Source organism: Doryrhamphus excisus, chromosome 10 (assembly GCF_030265055.1).
Source record: "Doryrhamphus excisus isolate RoL2022-K1 chromosome 10, RoL_Dexc_1.0, whole genome shotgun sequence".
Taxonomy (NCBI): Eukaryota; Metazoa; Chordata; class Actinopteri; order Syngnathiformes; family Syngnathidae; genus Doryrhamphus; species Doryrhamphus excisus.
Window position 1 is genome coordinate 4901261 of NC_080475.1, and position 24245 is coordinate 4925505.

Here is a 24245-nt window from a genome sequence, read left to right on the forward strand (position 1 = left end):
AGCGGTAGAAAATGAATGAATGAATGAATGAACTTACCTTGTATACAAAAGTAGTTCAAAAATATCCAGCCTCATATCGATCACTTTGTAAACGGACCAATCGTCTTACGTGCTTTCCGAAGGTTCTAAGGTCCATGTTGAATGTCTTCCAAGTGGCATTGACGGAACGCAGACGGCATCTCGGTTGGTTGCTTGAGTCAACCGGTTTGTCGCATTTGTTGTTAAAAGGTAAATAGTGGATGTGAGTGATATTTTTCTTGTTTTGTTTTGGTATTTTTTTGTTTTTGTTTGAGTTTTACCTGTTGAAGCTTGACTGTATTGTAGATTGAACCCGTCCCGACTCGCGCCCACTAGGTTAACCCGTACCGTAACAAGCATCGGAAGCTACAAAAGCCAAGTCAGTGCTCAAGTAAGAGCCTTAGAATTAGCACACTGAGTAAGTGTAAGTAACTACTAAGATTACTTACTGAGTAACTAAGCCAAGTAAGTTGGGCTCCTTTGTGTCAATGAATATTTCTAGCCGCCATATTATCCGTTGTCTGCCTCCCAAGCCGTCTGCAGACGAGCACAGAAACGGATTGCTTTGTAACATCAAACAAGTCCATCAAGTTACTGTCGGAATTCGCGGTGACAGGTGACGTAACATGCTCACAGCAGCAGTTTCTTATCATCCTAATGGACACAAAGTGAAACTTAAAATTATGACGACAGGAAGTCATTATTTCATTTTGCATACCGGCCACATTTCCATGGAAGATTTATATCTCTTAAACTTCCTTAGTATGCATGTATTATTGTTAGGGACGACTTGGAAAACCTTTTGGAAAAAAGAAAATGTTTAGGTTCATTAATGTCACTGCAGCTTACGCAGCTAAAAATATATTCCATTGCATCGAATTGCATGAAATGCTGCTTTGAATCACGAGGGAGTTTGTTCTGGATTGGAAATGTTGCCGGGAGCGTTTTAGCTCTCTACAGCTCGGGGCATTGCAAACTCTTGTGCCTATTAACACAGCAGGAGTGGATAGGAGGAGATATGGAAGCGTGAATAATTGTATTTTATAGAAAATATCAAATCTGCTCTAAATGTGGGAAGTTTGATGGTTGCAATCACAGATGAATGTTAGAATTTGTTGTCTCTCGTCAGATTAGATGTTGGCGGTGGCGATACAACATTATGAATGCATAAGCGGGAATTGAACTAGGCACTTTTGGTTTGGGAAGCACGTACTTTATCAACCAAGCCATACCATCACTCTCGGACCCACAAAGTCATTCAGTAATGGAAAATTTGAATTTTCACCACCAAAGGGCACCATTTAAATTGCCCTTTCATTTATAACGGGAACATTTCTTGCAGAAAAAAATGAAACTATAATCAATATCGGAATATTTTGAAAAGTCTGAATTGGTAGCAAATTTGTCCTGAGTGAGCTGAACATTTTGATGTTATATTCGGTTGAATTGGTCAAGAAATGGAGTAGTTAATAGGGATCGATCGATATGTTTTTTGGGGGGCCGATACCGATATTTTTACCGATCACCCTTAGCCGATGGCCGATTTTGCTTGGCCCGATATTTGTGGCCGATACTGCTTTTGATCCCTCAATTTACATGAAAAAATGACCATGATAACAAATATTACAGGTCTCATGTTTAAACAATTTTTTATTGAAATGTAAACATTTCTTGCAGAAAATATGAAACTATAATAAATATCGGAATATTTTGAAAAGTCTGAATTGGTAGCAAATTTGTCCCGAGTGAGCTGAGCATTTTGATGTTAGATTCGGTTGAATTGGTTAAGAAATGGAGTAGTTAGTAGGGATCGACCGATATGTTTTTTTTGGCACCGATACCGATTTTTTTACCGATCACCCTTAGCCGATGGCCGATTTTGCTTGGGCCGATATTTGTGGCCGATACTGCTTTTGATCCTTCAATTTACATGAAAAAATGACCATGATAACAAATATTACAAGTCTCTGATGCCTGACTGTAAATCATGTGGCGGAAAAATACATCGGCGAACCTGCGCGCGTATCGGTATCGATACCGATACAAGGAAAAAACACAAATATCGTCCCGATATATCGGCCGGCCGATGTACCGGTCGATCCTTAGTAGTTAGCGGACAAAAAATGAAGTGGAATAAGAAGCAGGAGTGTTAGAGAAGAGGAATAAATAGATGAAAATAATAACATGTGGGCTCACAGCCAGGAGACCAGGGTTCAATTCCAACCTCGGCCATCTCTATGTGGAGTTTGCATGTTCTCCCCGTGCATGCGTGGGTTTTCTCCGGGTACCTCGGTTTCCTCCCACATTCCAAAAAAAAAAAAACATGCTAGGTTAATTAGCGACTCCAAATTGTCCATAGGTATGAATGTGAGTGTGAATGGTTGTTTGTCTATATGTGCCCTGTGATTGGCTGGCCACCAGTCCAGGGTGTACCCCGGGGGCCTCTCGCCCAAAGACAGCTGGGATAGGCTCCAGCACCCCCGCGACCCTCGTGAGGAAAAGCGGTAGAAAATGAATGAATGAATGAATAACATGTGGGCTCACAGCTAGGAGACCAGGGTTCAATTCCACCCTCGGCCATCTCTGTGTGGAGTTTGCATGTTCTCCCCCGTGCATGCGTGGGTTTTCTCCGGGTACTCCGTTTTCCTCCCACATTCCAAAAAAAAACATGCTAGGTTAATTAGCGACTCCAAATTGTCCATAGGTATGAATGTGAGTGTGAATGGTTGTTTGTCTATATGTGCCCTGTGATTGGCTGCATGGCCACCAGTCCAGGGTGTACCCCGGGGGCCTCTCGCCCAAAGACAGCTGGGATAGGCTCCAGCACCCCCGCGACCCTCGTGAGGAAAAGCGATAGAAAATGAACAATCCATATAATCAAGATAATTCTTAAGAATCAATTGTTAATTCGTTATGACGCACATCCCATCTCCTACGACATTGAATGTGTCACACAGGTAGAGTATTTCCTCAACAGTTCAGAGTTCAGAACGGGGCCAAATCTGTTGTGTGCAAGCAGTCAGTCGTTGTGTTCAAGTGCCCTGCTGCTCTTTGTCCTGTACTTTCTACCCTCCGTAAACAGGAAACAGTTATCTTTCTAGCGGTAACTCTTTCCCTGCGCCTGTCCCTGTCAGTCTCTTTCTCGGTTACTGTTTGTTCCTCTTCCTATCCCCCCCCTCCCGTGATTACATACAGTATGTCCAGAAAGTGACAGCTTCCCAAAGCATGGAAGCACAACAGGCCATGCGGCAAAGCGGCGCGTCAAAGGAAGGTGGACCTGCTCCTCCGTACCAATTTTATCCTCGCTCTATTCCTGGCATTCCTGTTTTCACTCCCTGAGTTTCCTCTACATTTTCAGAACAGTCCAGCTATATCCACACTTGAATGCAACACAGTTGTTTTTTTTTTTTTCTGGTTTCTTCATCTTCTGGTTTTTGCATGGATTTGGTGTTCCGCCGGCATGCGTGCGTGGTCTTCCTTTCTCACGCCGCTGGAGACGTAGACCTCTAAAATGGAAGGAGGCCTGGAAGGAGGCAAAGGCGTAGGCAGTTTGTTGTCGCGAACACCAAGTATGGCACCCTCTGTTACAACATATGTTACAATCGGTGTCACGTAACACATTGAGAAACCTTTGGATACCAACCAAAGTGTACACACGTCATGGTGTTGACAAACTAGCGTATGCAGGGCTCTGTATGGGGAATCCTTAAGGTGAGAACTACTTGCCCGAACTTGCCCCATGTAAAACGAAAAGACTGCCATAATGATATATCATTTTTTTTGGCATCACATGAGAATCTCAAATAAAGACTAAATTATTATCATTTCTTGTGGTTGTTTTCATACATAGATCATCATAGATCAGGGGTCTCAAACACACAACCCGCGGGCCAAATGTGGCTCGCAGGACACTACTTTGAGGCCCCCCCGCCTTGATATGAAAGTTTAATGTTAAAGTTTGATATGGATGCTGTATGGTATCATGTACCCAGAAAAAATTATTACGTTTGATTAATGTTCATGTTAAAGGTTAAATAACTGTTAATAGTTATCCTCCCTATCCGTGTGGAAGTGGTAAGTTTTTGGCTATTTAAGTTTAAAGGAAATAACTTGAAGGCTACCGTTTAGGTCGCTAGCTCTCTAGTTTGCGAGTTAGCATGTGTCTCAAGACCCTGCAATTGTGCAATATGTTGTCAATCAGGGGTCTCAAACACGCAGCCCGCGGGCCAAATGTGGCCCGCAGGACACTAGTTTGAGGCCCCCGCTTGATATGAAAGTTTAATGTTAGTGCAGCCCGCGCAAGTTTGATATGGATGCTGTATGGTATCATGTACCCAGAAAGAATTACTACGTTTGATTAATGTTCATGTTAAAGGTTAAATAACTGTTAATAGTTATCCTCCCTATCCGTGTGGAAGTGGTAAGTTTTTGGCTATGTAAGTTTAAAGGAAATAACTTGAAGGCTACAGTTTAGGTCGCTAGCTCTCTAGTTTTGCGAGTTAGCATGTGTCTCAAGACCCGGCAGTTGCGCAATATGTTGTAAATAAAAAGAGTATGAATGTGACTATAGTTGTGTTTTGTCATGTCTACAGGGCTCTAATAATGCTTTGTTAATTAAAAAAAAATAATTTGTCTGCCCACCAACTATATGTGGTTTCTTAAGTTTTTATTATTTGACTTTTTATTATTTATTACTGATTGATTGATTTTCTTTATTCTTGATTTGTTTAGGAGGCACTGTTTCATCACTTTTTGGTGTTTTCCTTCAGAAGTTGTTGAAGAATTAGACGATGTTGGCAGGGACGCCATGATAGATGTTTTCCTAGTCACACCATCGCTGATTGGTTGATCGCGAACAAGAAAGGATGTAGGTAAAACGTGGACTGCGAACCGCGGTCTACATAAACGATTCTGATTGGTCCATTTCAAGATTTGCAAGGATCGGTTTGCAAATTATCACCGGAATTACGCAGTCCGTGTTTTTTTACCAACACCCAACAAGAACCGCTTTTAAAAAAACTCTTCGCAGTATGGCATGCCAAAGTGCACTTGCCCGACGGGAATATCGAATTGCCTGAATTTTGTTTTAACTTGCCCCGGGCCATCGTTACATCGTTATTGTCGAGCCCTGGTATGCTACTAAAGGTCCCATTTTTTTTTCCCAAGATGCAGTATTAGAGATACAGTCACATTTTAACTATTTTTCCGGAGATAAACAAAACGATAAAATTGAAAAAAATTTTGTTTTCAATTGTTTTGGGGGGCGGCACGGTGGTCTAGGGCTTAGCGCGCAGACCTCACAGCTAGGAGACCAGGGTTCAATTCCACCCTCGGGCATCTCTGTGTGGAGTTTGCATGTTCTCCCCGTGCATGCGTGGGTTTTCTCCGGGTACTCCGGTTTCCTCCCACATTCCAAAAACATGCTAGGTTAATTAGCGACTCCAAATTGTCCATAGGTATGAATGTGAGTGTGAATGGTTGTTTGTCTATATGTGCCCTGTGATTGGCTGGCGACCAGTCCAGGGTGTACCCCGCCTTACGCCCGAAGACAGCTGGGATAGGCTCCAGCACCCCCGCGACCCTCGTGAGGAAAAAGCGGTAGAAAATGAATGAATGAATGAATGAATTGTTTTGGGTTGCCGGATGCATTGATCCTGTCGAGTAATCAATGGAGAACTGTGATTTTCATGTCACTGTACCTTTTTTCGACATCGTGGGAATGAAGTAATCCGGATGGAGCATGTCTGGTTGAAAACAAAAATGTTAAAATGACAGATGGTTCAATGCCAATGGACACGGTACGCAATGAATGGACGACTTTTTATCGAACTCGGATCATTACTTTGCTACAGACTGTTTGTATGAAGATTATACTTACTGTACTTTTCTTAGAACCGGTGTATGTCAACGTGACTATACTATTTGTGGCATATACAGTACATGTATGACATTTTTATCATATAGTATGTCACAGCATGTGTGTTCCACCGTACTTTTACTCAGATTTCAGTCTGCAGAGAGCATCCTGTGTGTAATTCCTGATACCAACACACAAGATTCAAAGCTTAGACAGTGATGGACAGCGGTGTGTTTCTCTTCTTTGTTTAATCTGTTGGCGAGTTCGACGCCGTGTCCCGCTGCTTCATTTGTCACACTTTGTTGTAGCAGACCCAGCCGTCCCGCCGACTCTCCCTGCGGGTCAAAACACGACCCGTAATCAGCCTTTAGCGATATCAAGTGAATTGAACTGTACCGCTCGGTGGAAATACAGCTCTAGTGACCTTTTCAGTCATATTTTCCAGTTTTTCCAACCTTCGTTTCTGTCTGTAAAGACACAGTGGAACTGTTGATTTTAACTCTTGAACACGGATGGCTGGTTGCAGAGTCGCTGTCAAGGCTGGATGGCATCGCTTGACTCACGCGCCCTCCTTTTTTTTATGGACCATGACTTGAGTCATCAGTCTTTATCAGGCTAATTTGACTTTCCAAAGTATTGTATAAACTTAATTATTATTAGTAGTATTTATACCAGTGCCATCTTCTCACTGGTCCACTTTGGTAGTCTGTCTCAGTTGCTGGCCTTTTGGATGTGGACAGAAAAGACTAAATGGAAAAGAGTCCTTTTTTGGAGAACCGTTTGTGTTCTGTAGCCACAGAGAGCTGGGTGGGATGGGTGGATGAGAAGCTAACAGTTTGGCCACACAGCCGCACCCTATTTCCTCGTTCTTTGCTCGAGTGAGTTGGTCATGAGTTTCAGTTAAAGGTACTTTTATTTGTCATATGTGCAATGTGCATCTAAACCGGTCGCAGAGTCGCAGTTTTATGCAACCATGTAGGATCCGGGGACCTAAAGCAGTGTTAGGTACCGTAATTCCTGACTATTAAACGCACCTACATTTAAGATGCACCCACCAAATTTAAATACAAAGTATACACAGGCCGTACTTGTCTGTATGGGCTATTTACACAGAAAGACACTATAAACCTTGCAATTCTTCCCAGTGTCACTGACCGTATAAGTCTTCTCATACTATACGTAACATCCATCCATCGATTTTTCATCGATGCCGCTTATCCACATTAGGGTCGCAGGTATGCTGGAACTTACACAGGGCACATATAGACAAACAACCATTCACACTCACATTCATACCTATGGACAATTTGGAGTCGCTAATTAACCTAGCATGTTTTTTGGAATGTTGGATGAAACCGGAGTACCCGAAGAAAACTCTCGTACGCACTGGGAGAACATGAAAACTCCACACAGAGATGCCTAGCGAATAATCGAACCCAGGTTTTCCCGATGCCCTGACAGTGCGGCGTACGTGCTAACCACTCGACCACAGTGCGGCCTCATAATATCATTCATTCATTCATTTTCTACCGCTTTTCCTCACGAGGGTTGCGGGGGGTGCTGGAGCCTATCCCAGCTGTCTTTGGGCGAGAGGCGGGGTACACCCTGGACTGGTGGCCAGCCAATCACAGGGCACATATAGACAAACAACCATTCACACTCACATTCATACCAATGGACAATTTGGAGTCGCCAATTAACCTAGCATGTTTTTTGGAATGTTGGATGAAACCGGAGTACCCGAAGAAAACTCACGTACGCACTGGGAGAACATGAAAACTCCACACAGAGATGCCTAGCGAATAATCGAACCCAGGTTTTCCCGATCCCCTGACAGTGTGGCCTACATGCTAACCACTCGACCACAGTGCGGCCTCATAATATTAATTCATTTTCATTTTCTACCGCTTTTCCTAACGAGGGTCGCGGGGGGTGCTGGAGCCTATCCCAGCTGTCTTTGGGCGAGAGGCAGGGTACACCCTGGACTGGTGGTGGCCAGCCAATCACAGGGCACATATAGACAAACAACCATTCACACTCACATTCATACCTATGGACAATTTGGAGTCGCTAATTAACCTAGCATGTTTTTGGAATGTGGGAGGAAACCGGAGTACCCGAAGAAAACTCTCGTACGCACTGGGAGAACATGCAAACTCCACACAGAGATGCCTAGCGAATAATCGAACCCAGGTTTTCCCGATCCCCTGACAGTGTGGCCTACATGCTAACCACTCGACCACAGTGCGGCCTCATAATATTAATTCATTTTCATTTTCTACCGCTTTTCCTCACGAGGGTTGCGGGGGGTGCTGGAGCCTATCCCAGCTGTCTTTGGGCGAGAGGCGGGGTACACCCTGGACTGGTGGCCAGCCAATCACAGGGCACATATAGACAAACAACCATTCACACTCACATTCATACCTATGGATAATTTTTTGGAGTCGCCAATTAACCTAGCATGTTTTTGGAATGTGGGAGGAGACTGGAGTACCCGGAGAACATGCAAACTCCACACAGAGATGCCTCGCGAATAATCGAACCCACGTCTTCCCGATCCCCTGACAGTGCGGCGTACGTGCTAACCACTCGACCACAGTGCGTCCTCATAATATCAATCTTTGTCAAATCCCGATTTATACCAAAACGTACTTACACCTACTAACATTCTGCACGCAACCTGTTCTACAGAGTACTTTGCAGGTTAGTTTGGATAAACATCAGAGAAATACACCCCCCCTCCCCCCCTCAACCCCCCCATCTCAATCCCAGATGCTTAGGCCTGCTTGGCAGCCATCCTAAGCCAGATGGGCTGCTTGGGTTTCATTACACTGGTGGAAAACGCTGTGGTATGTCAATATGTTTTTGCACTTTTGCCATATCATGTATACGGAGATTGTGTGCTCATCCTCGATGTGTCGCTCTCATTTTTTTTTTTTTTGCCTTCGTGATTGATTATTTCCTTGCTCAACACACAAGACCGCAGCATTGGACCGGCAGGGAGCAGACCGTTTGATCTGCAGACAGTGATAGAGCTGCATTGCTATTTGCTCTGCGTTGTGTTTGTGTGTGTGTGTGTGTGTGTGTGTGTGTGTGTGTGTGTGTGTGTGTCTGATAGTTATTTATAGAGGCACTTGCTTGCTCGATTTGCAGTTGCTTTTCAATTCTTACACTGAAGCTGTGAGGAGGTGTGTGTTCGGTCTGATTTGACCGATCCAATTGGCTCAGCGTTAGAAGGAAACAAGTGTTATATGATTATATGTTTATAATGCTAAGGGTGTATGTCTTTGAAAACTCTGTTACGTATCATGATTTGTTTTATGGTTACATGACATAACCGTAAGTCGCGTTGTACAACACCAGGTGGTCGTGCAAAGTAAAAAAAAAAAAATTTGAAGAAAGGAGAACACCATTTAATTGATTGTATTAAGCGAGACAACTGGTATTTATAGGTAATCACATGGTTTGTCTGGTATCAGGCCAGGTATCATGCCCTCAAGTGTCAGTTTCAGCCCTAGACCGAAGGTCATGAGCTTATTATCACGTACTATTTAATCAAAAGACCATTTTGTTTCCGGAAAATGTTCAGTTTATTACATGTATTATATCTAAAAATATTTCAAGAATACTTTCTACCAGTCTTCGTTCGTTCTTGCAGTTGATGAGCCATTCAGAAAAAAGCTTGAGGTCGCCCTTGGTTTTTTCCGACTTGTATTTGCATTTTTAGTTTTTTCTACAGTACTACAGTATTAATTGGCCCTGTACCCTAGAAACTGTGAAACCCTAGAAATTATGTGATAAAGCTGTTTATCACATACTACAGTATTAATTGGCCCTGTACCCTAGAAACCGCTCATGAATGATACGGGGAAAAGGCCGCAATGATACTGTGTCATACTGTGCATATACCGGATATAAATCTGATATATGCGTAAAACGGACATTTTCCGGTATACGCATATAACGGATTTCGCTTATATCGGACAAAACCAGTGGGAATCCGATATATCCGAGGTTTACTGTACGTATGATACATGTAATAAAGTGAACATTTTCTGGAAACAAAATGGTCATTTGATTAAATAGTACGTGATAATACGCTCATGATTAAATAGTATGTGATAATAAGATCATCACATGGTTTGTCCGGTATCAGGCCCGGTATCATGCACCCAAGTGTCAGTATCAGCCCGAGACCGAATTCGGCCCTATCAAGTTCAAGCTGGTGCAAGTCCTAAAGAAGTTGACAGTGTGTAAACAGAAAAAAGAGTGATGGACAGTAGGAAGATGGGGTTGTGGGGGGATCGTGACTCAGCTAAGAGGGGACAAGCAGACACCCCTGGTGGTATTCGGAAACACACCTGCACTGCAGCACAACCATCAGTAATGCAGTGCAGTGTGTGCAGTGTGTGTGGGCTTGCAGGAAGAGATTTATGATATCATGTAATACAACACACACACAGGCTGGCAATATAAAGCCCCAATAGGCCAAAATGATGACTTGGATTTAAAGTAGGCCAAGGACTAGATTGAAGACGCACACACACACACACACACTATGCCCACTCTGAGTCACATTCCCTCTCATCTTCATTCTCTGTGGATTTTTCAAAAATAGCAGATTAATCCTGTGAAATGAGCAGCTCCGACTTGTCAATCTCTCCACCCTCCCTGCTCCGTCATCGCGCTTTTCATCCCGCATCAGTCTGCTTATGTTTGACTTTCGAGCGCTCTCAAAGGACGGGATGCAGATTGATTTCCCGACACCGTACAGAACAGGGGTCGGGAACCTTTTTTGGCTAAGAGAGCCATGAAGGCCAAATATTTTAAAATGTGTATCTGTGAGCGCCATATACATTTTTTTTAAACATTGAATGCAATAAAATGTGTGTATTTTTTATGTAAGACCAGGCACACTACCCCACGCCAAGGGGGTGTGGCCAGCACACTTTCGTGAGCAGCGCAGTGTCCAATAATAAATCAAATACTTGCTGCCATTAATACAACTTCTGCTGCTGCATAGTTTTGAACCGTATTCAGTACACGTATTTCATTCTTTTGGCCATCTTCGTCAAAAGACTTGGTTCTGCAGCTTTAGCTAGGTGACTGTAGGAGCTATTTATTGGTGTGTTCCTAGGTTTCTGATATCTGTTGATTTATTTTTTGTTGTTGTTGTTTTGTTTGGATTACTTGATAATATTTTCTTGTTGGTTATTTATTTATTTGTTTATCTATCATATTTTGTTGGGGTTAATTAGTAGTTAATTTCTGGGTTTATTTCATTGGATAACACCCTGGGCACCTGCAATGTATTTAGGTAGGCAGTGCTCACAGGACCAGCATGCACCGGGGTGGGCCTATGGTTTTTGTACCAGCGCAAGAGAGGCAACAGGAAAAGACCCTTGTTCCTTTTTTGTTTGTTTGCTTGCTTGGTAATAAAAGGAAAGAAGAAGAAACGGAACAAGATTGTTTGGACAATGACTCTTTTGCCTGCGTAAAACAAAACCCATGGTGCATCAGTGGCCGTTTGATTATAAGTTACGTTTATTATTTTAGTGAAGGACAAATAGCCACTACAGTGACTATTTGACTAAAGGAGGAAAGTCTACATTTACATGTTTTTTTTGACATCTCAATGACCGAGGTAGACTACCGCATTACCCAGTAATAATCAAGTTTCGGTGTTTGACCTGGAAAATATCATCAAGAAAGATGGATATGGTCGGCCATATTGCAGTAGAAAATAGATGGACGAATTAAAATGCATAAGAAAGTTTAGATTTTTTAATATTATTTTTAACAGTGATTTCTGTGATGTTTACTTTAAAATGTTAGCAAACATACATTTTTATTGTGGTAAATGCTTGAGAGCCAGATACAGTCATCAAAAGAGCCCTACCTGGCTCCCGAGCCATAGGTTCCCTACCTCTGGTACAGAAGAATGCAAGCTGTAAATAATTGACTTTCCAAGGTCCACGTTTTATTCACTGAATGATGACGCTTTTTCCACTGATAAGGGAAAGTGTCGCTGGACTGGAAATATGGATTGTGACACTGACTGTATGCTCAGCGTTCCGCATACTTTATAAGCACAACCAGGAAGTGGAGTAGGACATTTCTGCTCTGGTCTTCCTGTGTATGAATTTTGCCGTTGCGTCGCAGAGGTGAAGATGAAACAACTTGGTGTCTTGCCAGATCCTGCGAGGCACGTTTTTCCAACATCTACTACGTTTTTTTTGCGCTAATGGTTTTAATTAGTTTTGAACATGCATGCAGCTTACATTGGAATCTTCACGTTACGATTCACAATGGAGGAAGAATCAAATCTTATGTAATCCTAACGCTTCTTGCTCACTTCCTGTACTGTACATGTATCATTTGTAAGAAAATGATCAAGATGTAAACAATTTTTTTACAGTAGAGTTAAGGTTTCTAGATCAACATATATAGAGCAGGGGTCACCAACGCTGTGCCCGCGGGCGCCCATGCGCCCACGTGGACCACTTAAGGCGCCCCCCGCGAGGCATCTTCTAAAAATAGCACTGGTCACAAATTATCATTGTTATTTTGTGCATTGTGTATTATTATTTTTTTAATGTTCATTCATTCATTTTCTACCGCTTTTTCCTCACGAGGGTCGCGGGGGGTGCTGGAGCCTATCCCAGCTGTCTTTGGGCCAGAGGCGGGGTACACCCTGGACTGGTCGCCAGCCAGCCAATCGCAGGGCACATACAGACAAACAACCATTCACACTCACATTCATACCTATGGACAATTTGGAGTGGCTAATTAACCTAGCATGTTTTTGGAATGTGGGAGGAAACCGGAGTACCCGGAGAAAACCCACGCATGCACGAGGAGAACATGCAAACTCCACACAGAGATGGCCGAAGGTGGAATTGAACCCTGGTCTCCTAGCTGTGAGGTCTGCGCGCTAACCACTCGACCGCCGTGCCGCCCCTTACATTAATGTATATTTTTTAAATTGTCTTATAACATCAAAAATTAAAAAAAAAAAAGCTTTTCGTGACCATTTGTAATTGATTACCAAGTAATTGCACGACGCAAGAGACACTTCCTGTCCTGAGCATCTTGCCTCAGATTCATCCGCGTCTTTCTCTGTCTTGTCTCGTCCAGGAGCATGTTTGAGTGACACGCAATCAGATCTCTGACGCTCTGCCCTCCCTGCTGGTGGAGCCCCCTGTACATCTGACCAGAGACTCCCCTTTCACCTGGGCAGGTATGACCACAAGTATGACTGACTAATATGGTTAATGGTTTAATTTCATTAGAACATGCATCAGATTACAATTGAATGCATCACATAATCAGTTCACAGTTCCACATATCCAAAAGGAGTAGGAAGAAGCAAAGCTTATTAAATCCTACCCCTTCATTTGGTACTTTTACAATCAGTAACTGTTACATTTGTTCACTTCCTGCTTTCCATAATACAATTTAAGTTTTTTTTTGTGTTTTTTTTTTGTTTTTTTTTGGGGGGGGGATTAAATTAAGGAAAATGTTATAATATTATTGTAATAGTCATAATATTATAAGAAAATTTACTAAGATTATTTAAAAAGAAAGTTGAAATATTTGGAAACACGGTACAAATCTGGTACTTTTACAATCACTTTCTGCCTTTTCTAATATAATTTAATTTTTTTTTATAATTTTTTTGTTTTTTTGGGGGGGGAAATGAAATTAAGGAAAATGTTATAATATTATTGTAATAGTCATAATATTAGAAGAAAATTTACTAAGATTATTTAAAAAGAAAGTTGAAATATTTGGAAACATGGTACAAATCTGGTACTTTTACAATCACTTTCTGCCTTTTCTAATATAATTTAATTTTTTTTTAATTTTTTTGTTTTTTGTGGGGGGGTGATATTAAGGAAAATGTTATAATATTATTGTAATAGTCATAATATTATAAGAAAATTTACTAAGATTATTTAAAAAGAAAGTTGAAATATTTGGAAACATGGTACAAATCTGGTACTTTTACAATCACTTTCTGCCTTTTCTAATATAATTTAATTTTTTTTTATAATTTTTTGTTTTTTGGGGGGGGAATTAAATTAAGGAAAATGTTATAATATTATTGTAATAGTCATAATATTATTAGAAGAAAATTTACTAGGATTATTTAAAAAGAAAGTTGAAATATTTGGAAACATGGTACAAATCTGGTACTTTTACAATCACTTTCTGCCTTTCTAATATAATTTAATTTTTTTTTAAATTTTTTTTTTGGGGGGGGGGAAATGAAATTAAGGAAAATGTTATAATATTATTGTAATAGTCATAATATTATTAGAAGAAAATTAACTAAGATTATTTAAAAAGAAAGTTGAAATATTTGGAAACATGGTACAAATCTGGTACTTTTACAATCACTTTCTGCCTTTTCTAATATAATTTAAATTTTTTTTTGTTTGTTTTTTTGGGGGGGGGATTAAATTAAGGAAAATGTTATAATATTATTGTAATAGTCATAATATTATTAGAAGAAAATTTACTTCACTTTCTGCCTTTCTAATATAATTTTTTTTTTTTACTTTGTATTTTTATTTATTTTTTTGTTATATACCGAAGTACAAGGTGATATGACCATACAATGACATAATGGGTACCATAGTAAGTGTCATTATAGTGATATATATATATGTAGTACTTCATGACTGGTTCAAGACTCTTCATTATTGTATTTAGCAAACATCAACTACTTGTATTGTTTCTTGAATTGGCTCATCGTTGTGCATTGTTTGATTTCCTTACTCAATCCATTCCATAGTTTGATTCCACATACTGAAATGCTATGGCTTTTTTAATGTTGTAATATGAAATGGAACATTAAGTTTTGTTTACTTCTCTGGTACTGGCATTCAATTTGTATATGGATATTTGCTTATAATGGAACTGATACATACATTAGTACATGTAACGGAAGCTGTGCAAAATTATTTTGGTAAACATAAGCCTTAAGAATAGCGCTGGACATTGAGTCGACAGCTCGAGGGCTAGTGCTGTCAACACTCCCTCATTCTCCCGACCCCCCCGGTTTGATCCCCGGCCGTGCAAAGGTACAGGCACAGTTTGAGTTTAGACCCGTTAAGTACAACAGAAGGCCCGTTTTTCACACTTTGGTGATCAGTATGTACAGTATACTGAGTAGACTACTTAAGTGCTTAGTAGACAGGGCAAGCCATTTAAATCTCGCCCCGCAGAGCCTGATTGCGAACGAGGAGGCGTAGGAGGAGCAGGCCAGGAACAGCTGACACCCTGACACAAACCTGCTGCTTCCAGCATCCCACTCGCGTAGTGTTATCACTCGACTGGGACGTGTATTCATAAGAGTGTGTGTTTACACAAATTAGCACGTTATTGTCTCATTCGTTACGATAATGGATGTTTTTTTTTTGTTTTTTTTTCTCTCTCTCTTCTAATAATGACTTGCGGTGTTGGAAGAGCAATTACAGTACAGCGGCGCTTTGGATTGTGACATTTGTTGTTCTGTGTGTGTGTGTGTTCCGGTGCAGCCTTGTGACGGTAATATGTATTGATTTTGGCTGAGAAGGTCTGACTGATTGGAGTGTTTAATTCCACTTTGTGCCTGTGCCAGGCTTTAAATTGGTAATCAATTTTAGCTGGTACTTTTTTCGCTTCTGTGGGCACTTTCCCTCTTTGTTTTCTTACTTGTCTCGACCGTGACTCTCTCTTTTTTTCACTAAATTTGAATAATAATTACTCTTTTTTTAGCGCTTAAGCTCTATTTATCTGGGCTTTTGTACTCTGGGTTTATAAACTGTAAGCGTTGTCGCCGTTGTTGTGCTTGACCAGGGGTCTCAAACATGCGGCCCGCGGGCCAAATGTGGCCCGCAGGACACTAGTTTGAGGCCCCCGCCTTGATATGAAAGTTTAATGTTTGATATGGATGCTGTATGGTATCATGTACCCAGAAAAAAATTATCACGTTTGATTCATGTTCATGCTAAAGGTTAAATAACTGTTAATAGTTATCCTCCCTATCCGTGTGGAAGTGGTAAGTTTTTGGCGTTTTAAGTTTAAAGGAAATAACTTGAAGGCTACCGTTTAGGTCGCTAGCGCGCTAGTTTGCGAGTTAGCATGTGTCTTAAGACCCTGCAGTTGTGCAATATGTTGTAAATAAAAAAAGTATAAATGTTACTATAGTCGTGTTTTAGTCATGTCTACAGGGCTCTAATAATGCTTTGTTAATTTTAATTTTAATAAAAAAAAAAATAATTTGTCTACCCACCAACTATATGTGGTTTCTTAGGTTTTTATTATTTGCCGTTTTATTATTATTATATTTATTTATTACTGATTGATTTTCTTTATTCTTGATTTATTTATTTTTCATCTTATTTTGTGCAGAAAAATAAAAATTAAGATATTTCAGAACAGTGGAATGTTTTATCAGAGCTTTTATTGTAGAAAATCGGAACCAAAGCACTGAAAAAGTTTCTATTTTTAACAAATGCGTTTTTTTTTTTTGGAAAAACCTGATGCGGCCCAGCCTTACCCAGACCCTAGCCCCAGTGTCCCCCAGGTAAATTGAGTTTGAGACCCCTGTTCTTGACAGATGTTACCAAACATGTGAATCTTTCAATGCCGCTCACGCATTTAAACACCATCGCTCTCATTTTTTATTTTTAATTTCCCTGCATAAATATTGCATCTCCTGAAGAGAGCTTCCTCCCTCGCAGTCATATAATTGTATCCTCTGCTTGAGCAACTTCTGAGGGAGGGTAAAGCCTGTTGAGTAGAGGAGAGGAGGGGATTGGTTGCAATGGGGGGGAAGATACGCCGGTAAGATATGCCTTTATTAGTGCCACAAGGGGAAATTTGTATACCAGCAGGGGCGTAACGATGGCAACGATTGAGTTATAGGGATGGGGGGGGGCGTGATAGAGAGATGATATAACAAGGAAGCCTGTGCGTTTATAAGAGACTAGACTAGCCAATAAAAAACGGAATCTACTGCTCAACGCAGAATTTGGGGAAATTGACATTTCGTCTAGAGAAGGAACTTTTGTGTGGAGAAAATCACAAATCACAAACCTTAGCCCGCCCATCACAACACGGCGACTTGAAACACCGGAAAACGTTGCCGTAACCACTCTTCTATGGAGTGTGAATGGAAGCTAGCTTAGTTTAGCAGAGCTGTTGTGTTTTACCGCTTCTTAATGTAACGTCATGCAAGTTCTGAGACCAGAGCCACGTTTATTCTTGCTCCCTCGGCCATTCTCAACACACAACACACTTCTAGCCTTCAAAATAAGAGCGCTGTTCACAAATGTTTTTAATTGTGTAAACAATAAGAGTGTAAACAATAATATATTTTTTTTCATTTATTTTAATTTTTTCTGAAAAAAGAAATATTTTTTCATACATATATATATTTAATTTTAAAAAATATGTACTTTTTCACATATATATTTTTTTATTTTTTCTGAAAAAAAATATTTTCATATATATATATATTTCATATGAACTTCAACAGTTAGCTATAAGATGTCCGCTACAAGCTCATTCATTCATTCATTTTCTGCTGCTTTTCCTCATGAGGGATAGGGTTGCTGGAGCCTATCCCAGCCGTCTTCGGGGCGAGAGGCGGGGTACACTCTGGACTGGTCGCCAGCCAATCACAGGGCACATATAGACAAACAACCATTCACACTCACATTCATACCTATGGACAATTTGGAGTCGCTAATTAACCTAGCATGTTTTTGGAATGTGGGAGGAAACCGGAGTACCCGGAGAAAACCACACGCATGCACGGGGAGAACATGCAAACTCCACACAGAGATGGCCGAAGGTGGGATTGAATTCCTTGGTCTCCTAACTGTGAGGTCTGTGCGCTAACCACTCAACCGCCGTGCAGCAAAGTTGTGCTATTAGAATATTATTATTTGTTATTAAATATTAAGGTTTGTAGCATTAATTCATTCATTTTCTACCGCTTTTTCCTCACAAGGGTCGCGGGGGTGCTGGAGCCTATCCCAGCTGTCTTTGGGCGAGAGGCGGGGTACACCCTGGACTGGTCGCCAGCCAATCACAGGGCACATATAGACAAACAACCATTCACACTCACATTCATACCTATGGACAATTAAATAAGAGTGTCATATTTCTTTTTTTTTTACGTTAACTCTTTCAATACCAAAGATGTATTTATATATTTTTATAATCCAAAAGGCCCGATCCCAAAGATTTATTTATCCATCTTTTACATTTTTATGCGCAAAAAGAGGTGATGATGCAACCACACACTAACAGATGTCACTTTTAGAGCAGTTTTAAATCATAAAAAACGTCCACAAGGTGGCAGAAATGCATTTGATAAGAGCTCGGCATGTGAATTTCAATGGGAAAAAACAGGTGGAGGAGTGTAGCGTGCAGAAGGTTACGTATTGCAGGGAAATTTAAACGCGAAAATGTGAAAATGACAAATAGTTAAGGGTGTTAGATGTGTAAAGAAATTATTTTCATGTAAAACAATCCCTTTTAACATGTTTTAGCATAGAAGTTTGGCTCTGGAACCCAGAACGATTGATGCTAACGTTAGCACCATGCGTTTTAAAAGCAACAATATGTTGTCATGTGACTTAAAACTAAATCAATAGGACGGTACGCTAGCTCGGGAGAATATCTTCTGTAATATATCTGTAGTATTAGTGGACCAGCCCGGCCACCTCCCCATGTTGTTTAGTGTTCTCCACGGAGATGTTTGAACAAGTACTGCTTGATCGGCCAATTTGTACTTCGCTTGGCATCTTCACACTTAATTTTTGATTTTAATTTTTTTACGAAATATTTTTGAATAGCACAATTCATTGTGTTGATTTTTAGCTATAACACCAAAGTCAGCAACAAAAAGCCTCACCGCACATTTATTCAAACTTTTCTCCTGAGATCGTGTCTGCATCAAGTAACAACATTTAAATGTGTGTGTGTGGGGGGTCGTGACTGTAAAAATGTCAAACTATCTTGTGAATCTGCCAGGAATGTGTTGTTTATTGCAGAACAAATTGATTGTTGTCATTTGGAATCGTGTATCATCATACCATCATCATCATCTGGCTCCAAAATGGCTAGTCCACTATAAAGTACGCCTTTGTTGTTGTCATTTGTTGTATGTCATTTTTCAACCGGGACAACCGACATATGCAATACTTTGTTTTTAACCTTGTAGAACTGCTGCATGGACAAGACCGTACCGGGAGAACAAACAGATCTTCCCTCTTGTCATTCTGCTTTGCATGGCACTTTGTGGCACGCCAATCCTATCAGGTAGAATTTAGAAACGCGCGCCGTGCACTTCTGCGTCCGTCCACAGCTAAACTCGAGTTAGCGATTCACAAACACCTTTTTTTTTTTTTTTGTCTCCCGGCGACATGAGGCAGAAATCGCCGTGGCCGAATTTAATTTTCTTCTTTCTCCTTGTGCTGCCGTAACCCGAGGGATGACTGAAGCATCGAGTCAGTCAAAAGTGGAGGAGATGGTGCTGCAGGAGAGGCGGAAAGGAGAGCAGAGGAATTTTAATGTGGTTCTGTCTGTCTGTCTGTCTGTCGGTCGCTGCCTGCCAAAGAAAAGCAATTACTGTCACAGCTTCTCTCTCACCGCCGTGAGTGTGTGTGTGTGTGTGTGTGTGTGTGTGTGTGTGTACGGGGATTTGCTGTGTTGCATGTACGAATGGCAAATTGGCTTATACACACACAGCAGGTTATTTAGGAGCTCTCCGATGGAGATCTCTTTCTCCCCTCTCCGTGTATCTAAAGCACTGCTTTGTTGCTATAAAACATTCATTCCATATTACACAAGTGGCTCTCGAGTCCGGAACGCTGCACGCACAAGGCTCGGTTATCGTTTGAGTTTTAAACGTCTTTAAATTGGTTTAGAAACTAGGTCAAAATGTAGCATTATCTTAAATGAAACCTGTAGCGACTGCGACGGGATCCATTGTTAAACACCGTCCTCCACAGCTTCTGCATAACTTGCTAAATTGATGGATTAAATTAAAATGATTTTGAACTGATGTGCAGTAGCTGGCTCAGCATTGAACGCTGCGGGCCACAACAGTTTTGTCACTTTTGACACCTTGGGTTGCTTGGTTGGGATTTGATGTGCAAATCAAATGTGTGTCCTGGAGCTTGTTTATTTTCATGTGCTTTTACACTTTACTTGTTAGATTATTGATGTGTAGCGATGATATAATCTTGGGTTTGTTGACATGAATGACACGGCTTTATTGATATTAACTGTAATTGCATGATTTGTCAAAAAACAAAATACAGATAGTACAGTAAACCTCGGATATATCGGAAATTCGCTCACAACGGACAGATAAAAAAGAAACGATTTTTCTGTAATGCATTTCCAATAAAAATTCATTGCATATATCGGATTTTTTATAACGGATTTCGCCTATTTTGGACAAAATCTCCAGTCCCGTTCCAATGCATTTCCATGAAATTTCCCTGGCATATATCGGATGGCCGCATTGTTATGCTAATATTGTTGATGTCACTGGCTATTGTCTTTCTCCTGGCTCCAGATTTAGGACAAATATAAAAGTGAGTGACGTCAATAATACTACAGTCCAGGTACATTGGAAACATAGTCAAGGAAGTGCCTTTTTATAACGGATAAAATCCGATTTACGCATATACCGGATATAAATCCGATATATGCGTAAAACGGACATTTTCCGGTATACGCATATAACGGATTTCGCTTATATCGGACAAAACCAGTGGAAACAATTGAATCCGATATATCCGAGGTTTACTGTTTTGCCGAAGTACAGGAACTCTGGGAATCCAATAAGAATCGTTCGTGTTCGCCACCGTTCTGTTTTGTTTCTAACACCAGTTGCAAAGCAAGAAGCTGGACTATAGTTATGGGGCCAAATAGCTCCAAGTGAACAAAATGTTATATTATTATGCAAGTATTAATATCTTTGAATCATATAGTGTCTAATCATCACGATTGTTGTCACTGACATGAATGTTTTGCGAGTGCAATGTTTTTCATGAACTGGTTGAACACCAGTTGCACGGTGACAAGTGGTTAGCACAGAGGCCTCACAGCTAGGAGACCCCAGTTCAGTTCCACCCTGTGTGGAGTTTGCGTTTTCTCCGGTTTCCTTCCACATTCCAAAAAAAACATGCTAGGTTAATTAGCGACTCCAAATTGTCCATAGGTATGAATGTGAGTGTGAATGGTTGTTTGTCTATATGTGTCCTGTGATTGGCTGGCCACCAGTCCAAGGTGTACCCCGCCTCTCGCCTAAAGACAGCTGGGATAGGCTCCAGCACCCCCTGCGACCCTCGTGAGAAAAAGCTGTAGAAAAGGAATGAATGAATGAATGGTTGAACACCCCAAAAAATGACATTTTGATGGCCTTGTCAGGTTTTTAGTCAGCGGGGTCGAACAGTTACATGCTCTCTAACTCTGCACTTGTCCAATGTAATTGATGCCATATATCACATATGACAATATGACACAAAGGTGGGACACTATGGAATAATAGTTTACAACCACAGTCAACTACAGAGCTAAGATTTAACATCAATATCATGCCAGGTCACGGCGGTCTAGCAGACCTCACAGCTAGGAGACCAGGGTTCAATTCCACCCTTCGGCCATCTCTGTGTGGAGTTTGCATGTTCTCCCCGTGCATGCGTGGGTTTTCTCCGGGTACTCCGGTTTCCTCCCACATTCCAAAAACATGCTAGGTTAATTAGCGACTCCAAATTGTCCATAGGTATGAATGTGAGTGTGAATGGTTGTTTGTCTATATGTGCCCTGTGATTGGCTGGCCGCCAGTCCAGGGTGTACCCCGCCTCTCGCCCAAAGACAGCTGGGATAGGCTCCGGCAACCCCCAAGACAGCTGGGATAGGCTCCGGCAACCCCCAAGACACCTGGGATAGGCTCCGGCAACCCCCAAGACAGCTGGGATAGGCTCCAGCAACCCCCCAAGACAGCTGGGATAGGCTCCAGCACCCTCGCAACCCTTGTGAGGATAAGCGGTAGAAAATGAATGAATTACTGAAGAGAAGCCTTTGTCCATTCCTTCATGACTTCATGAAATCCTCAAAAACAAGTGTTTGAAGGCCTCTTCGAACACAAGTGGTGCAAACAAGTGATGGAGCTTACACAAGGTGGTGGTTTATGATATTTATGACTGGCGGCCGAACTATTGCATTAATTATGCAGCATATCTGTGTTCTTATCATGTCATCCCATGCCTAAGTTCGCCCCTTCTAACGGCTGCTGGGGTGTATCGTGCTTGAGTACGGCGGGGGGGCGGGGGGGGGGGGGAGCTTACACTCATCAAACAGTCAGCACTTTAGGGACCAAGTGTGCTTGAGCTCGGTTATTGATTGCCCGGTGCGATTGCCACCGTACGTCACATAGATGCTTCCTGGCAGAAACGCGGCCATTGTTTTGCGGCGGTCAGGAATTGTTACAACTTGCGCTCGATAAGCAGAAAACAAAGTTGCATTCATTTTGCCGAGTGACAGCAATGCAATAATACTCAAATTCCAAATGTGACTATAACCAGCCAGCAGATAAGAGGCGACTCAGACGGACGGGAGGTGCTTAGAAGATGAGCTGCAGGAGGGCTTGGCAGTTGAGAAGAAAATGCACGCACAATGGAGAGGAAATCGGACTAGTGACCGCTTCATCATGTCTCATGTCTCTTTATGTCTCTGTCTCAGGATGCGGAGGTTCGCCTACTGCAAGGTGGTTCTGGCCACCTCTCTGGTCTGGGTGATGCTGGACATGTTCATCCTGCTCTACTTCAGCGAGTGCAACAAGTGCGACGACAAGAAGGAGAGAGGACTTCCTGGTAGAGAAGGTGAGTATTTATTTTTTACGTACGCAGAAGAACAGACACTCAACATTTGTTTGCGTGTCTGCCCGCAGACTCCCTAGTGAGGCCGCGGGACGGGCCCGGGGAAGGTGGGAAGCCTGTGGTGATCCCGAAGGAGAACCAGGAGAAAATGAAGGAGATGTTTAAGATCAACCAGTTCAACCTGATGGCCTCTGAGATGATTGCGCTCAATCGGTCGTTACCCGACGTGCGGCTAGAAGGGTGAGTATCCGGAATCAGCCGGCCTCTCGTGTTCCTTTTTATTCGGCTCAGGTTCTCCTTTTGAATAAATGTCCATTGTTGGGACGGGACACCTGTTACTGTGGTGGGGGTCAAAATACAACACATCATACTGACAGATGTCTGCTGTACCCGAAATAAGCTATCCAAACTACTGCAGGATTCAATGCAATCAAGTTATTCATATATCATATTCTCTGAACTGGCTGCACGGCGGTCGAGTGGTTAGCACGCAGACCGGGGTTCAGTCCCACCCTCGGCCATCTCTGTGTGGAATTTGCATTTTTTTTTCCGGGTACTCCGGTTTCCTCCCACATTCCAAAAACATGCTAGGTTAATTAGCGACTCCAAATTGTCCATAGGTATGAATGTGAGTGTGAATGGTTGTTTGTCTATATGTGCCCTGTGATTGGCTGGCCGCCAGTCCAGGGTGTACCCCGCCTCTCGCCCAAAGACAGCTGGGATAGGCTCCAGCCCCGCCCGCGACCCTCGTGAGGAAAAGCGGTTCGAAAATGAATGAATGAATGCATGGTTGCACGGTGGTCGAGTGGTTAGCACGCAGACCAGGGTTCAATTCCACCCTCGGCCATCTCTGTGTGGAGTTTGCATGTTCTCCCCGTGCATGCGTGGGTTTTCTCCGGGTACTCCGGTTTCCTCTCACATTCCAAAAACATGCTAGGTTAATTAGCCACGCCGAATTGTCCATAGGTTTGAATGTGAGTGTGAATGGTTGTTTGTCTATATGTGCCCTGTGATTGGCTGGCCGCCAGTCCGCCTCTCGCCTAAAAAGACAGCTGGGATAGGCTCCAGCACCCCTGCGACCCTTGTGAGGAAAAGCGGTAGAAAATGAATGAATGAATGAGCTTGTAGCGGACATCTTATAGCTAACTGTTGAAGTTCATATGAATATATAAATATATATGAAAATATTTTTTTCAGAAAAAATAAATAAATATATATATATGAAAAAATACCTATTTTTTTTAATTAAATATATATATATATGTATGAAAAAATATTTCTTTTTAGAAAAAATAAAAATAAATGAAAAAATATATATTTTTTCCCAGTGGTAAACTCAATAATAAACATTATTAATCCAAAAGTGTCACATTATCACAATAAAACACATTATTACCGCTTATCCTCATGAGGGTCGCGGGTGTGCTGGAGCCTATCCCAGCTGTCTTTGGGCGAGAGGCGGGGTACGGGGTACA

At 41.7% G+C, this 24245-nt stretch overlaps 1 protein-coding gene across 2 annotated transcripts in view; it reads left to right on the forward strand.

Annotated features, from left to right (window-relative positions):
• galnt1 (UDP-N-acetyl-alpha-D-galactosamine:polypeptide N-acetylgalactosaminyltransferase 1) overlaps positions 1 to 24245 on the forward strand; it is a 180440-nt gene that overhangs the window by 139989 nt on the left and 16206 nt on the right. For both annotated transcript variants that reach the window (XM_058084756.1, XM_058084755.1), the window contains exons 2-4: positions 13013 to 13115; positions 22634 to 22773; positions 22842 to 23010. In XM_058084756.1, the coding sequence (XP_057940739.1) occupies positions 22635 to 22773; positions 22842 to 23010 (308 nt within the window). In that variant the 5' untranslated portion in view covers positions 13013 to 13115; position 22634. The remainder of the gene's footprint in view (positions 1 to 13012; positions 13116 to 22633; positions 22774 to 22841; positions 23011 to 24245) is intronic.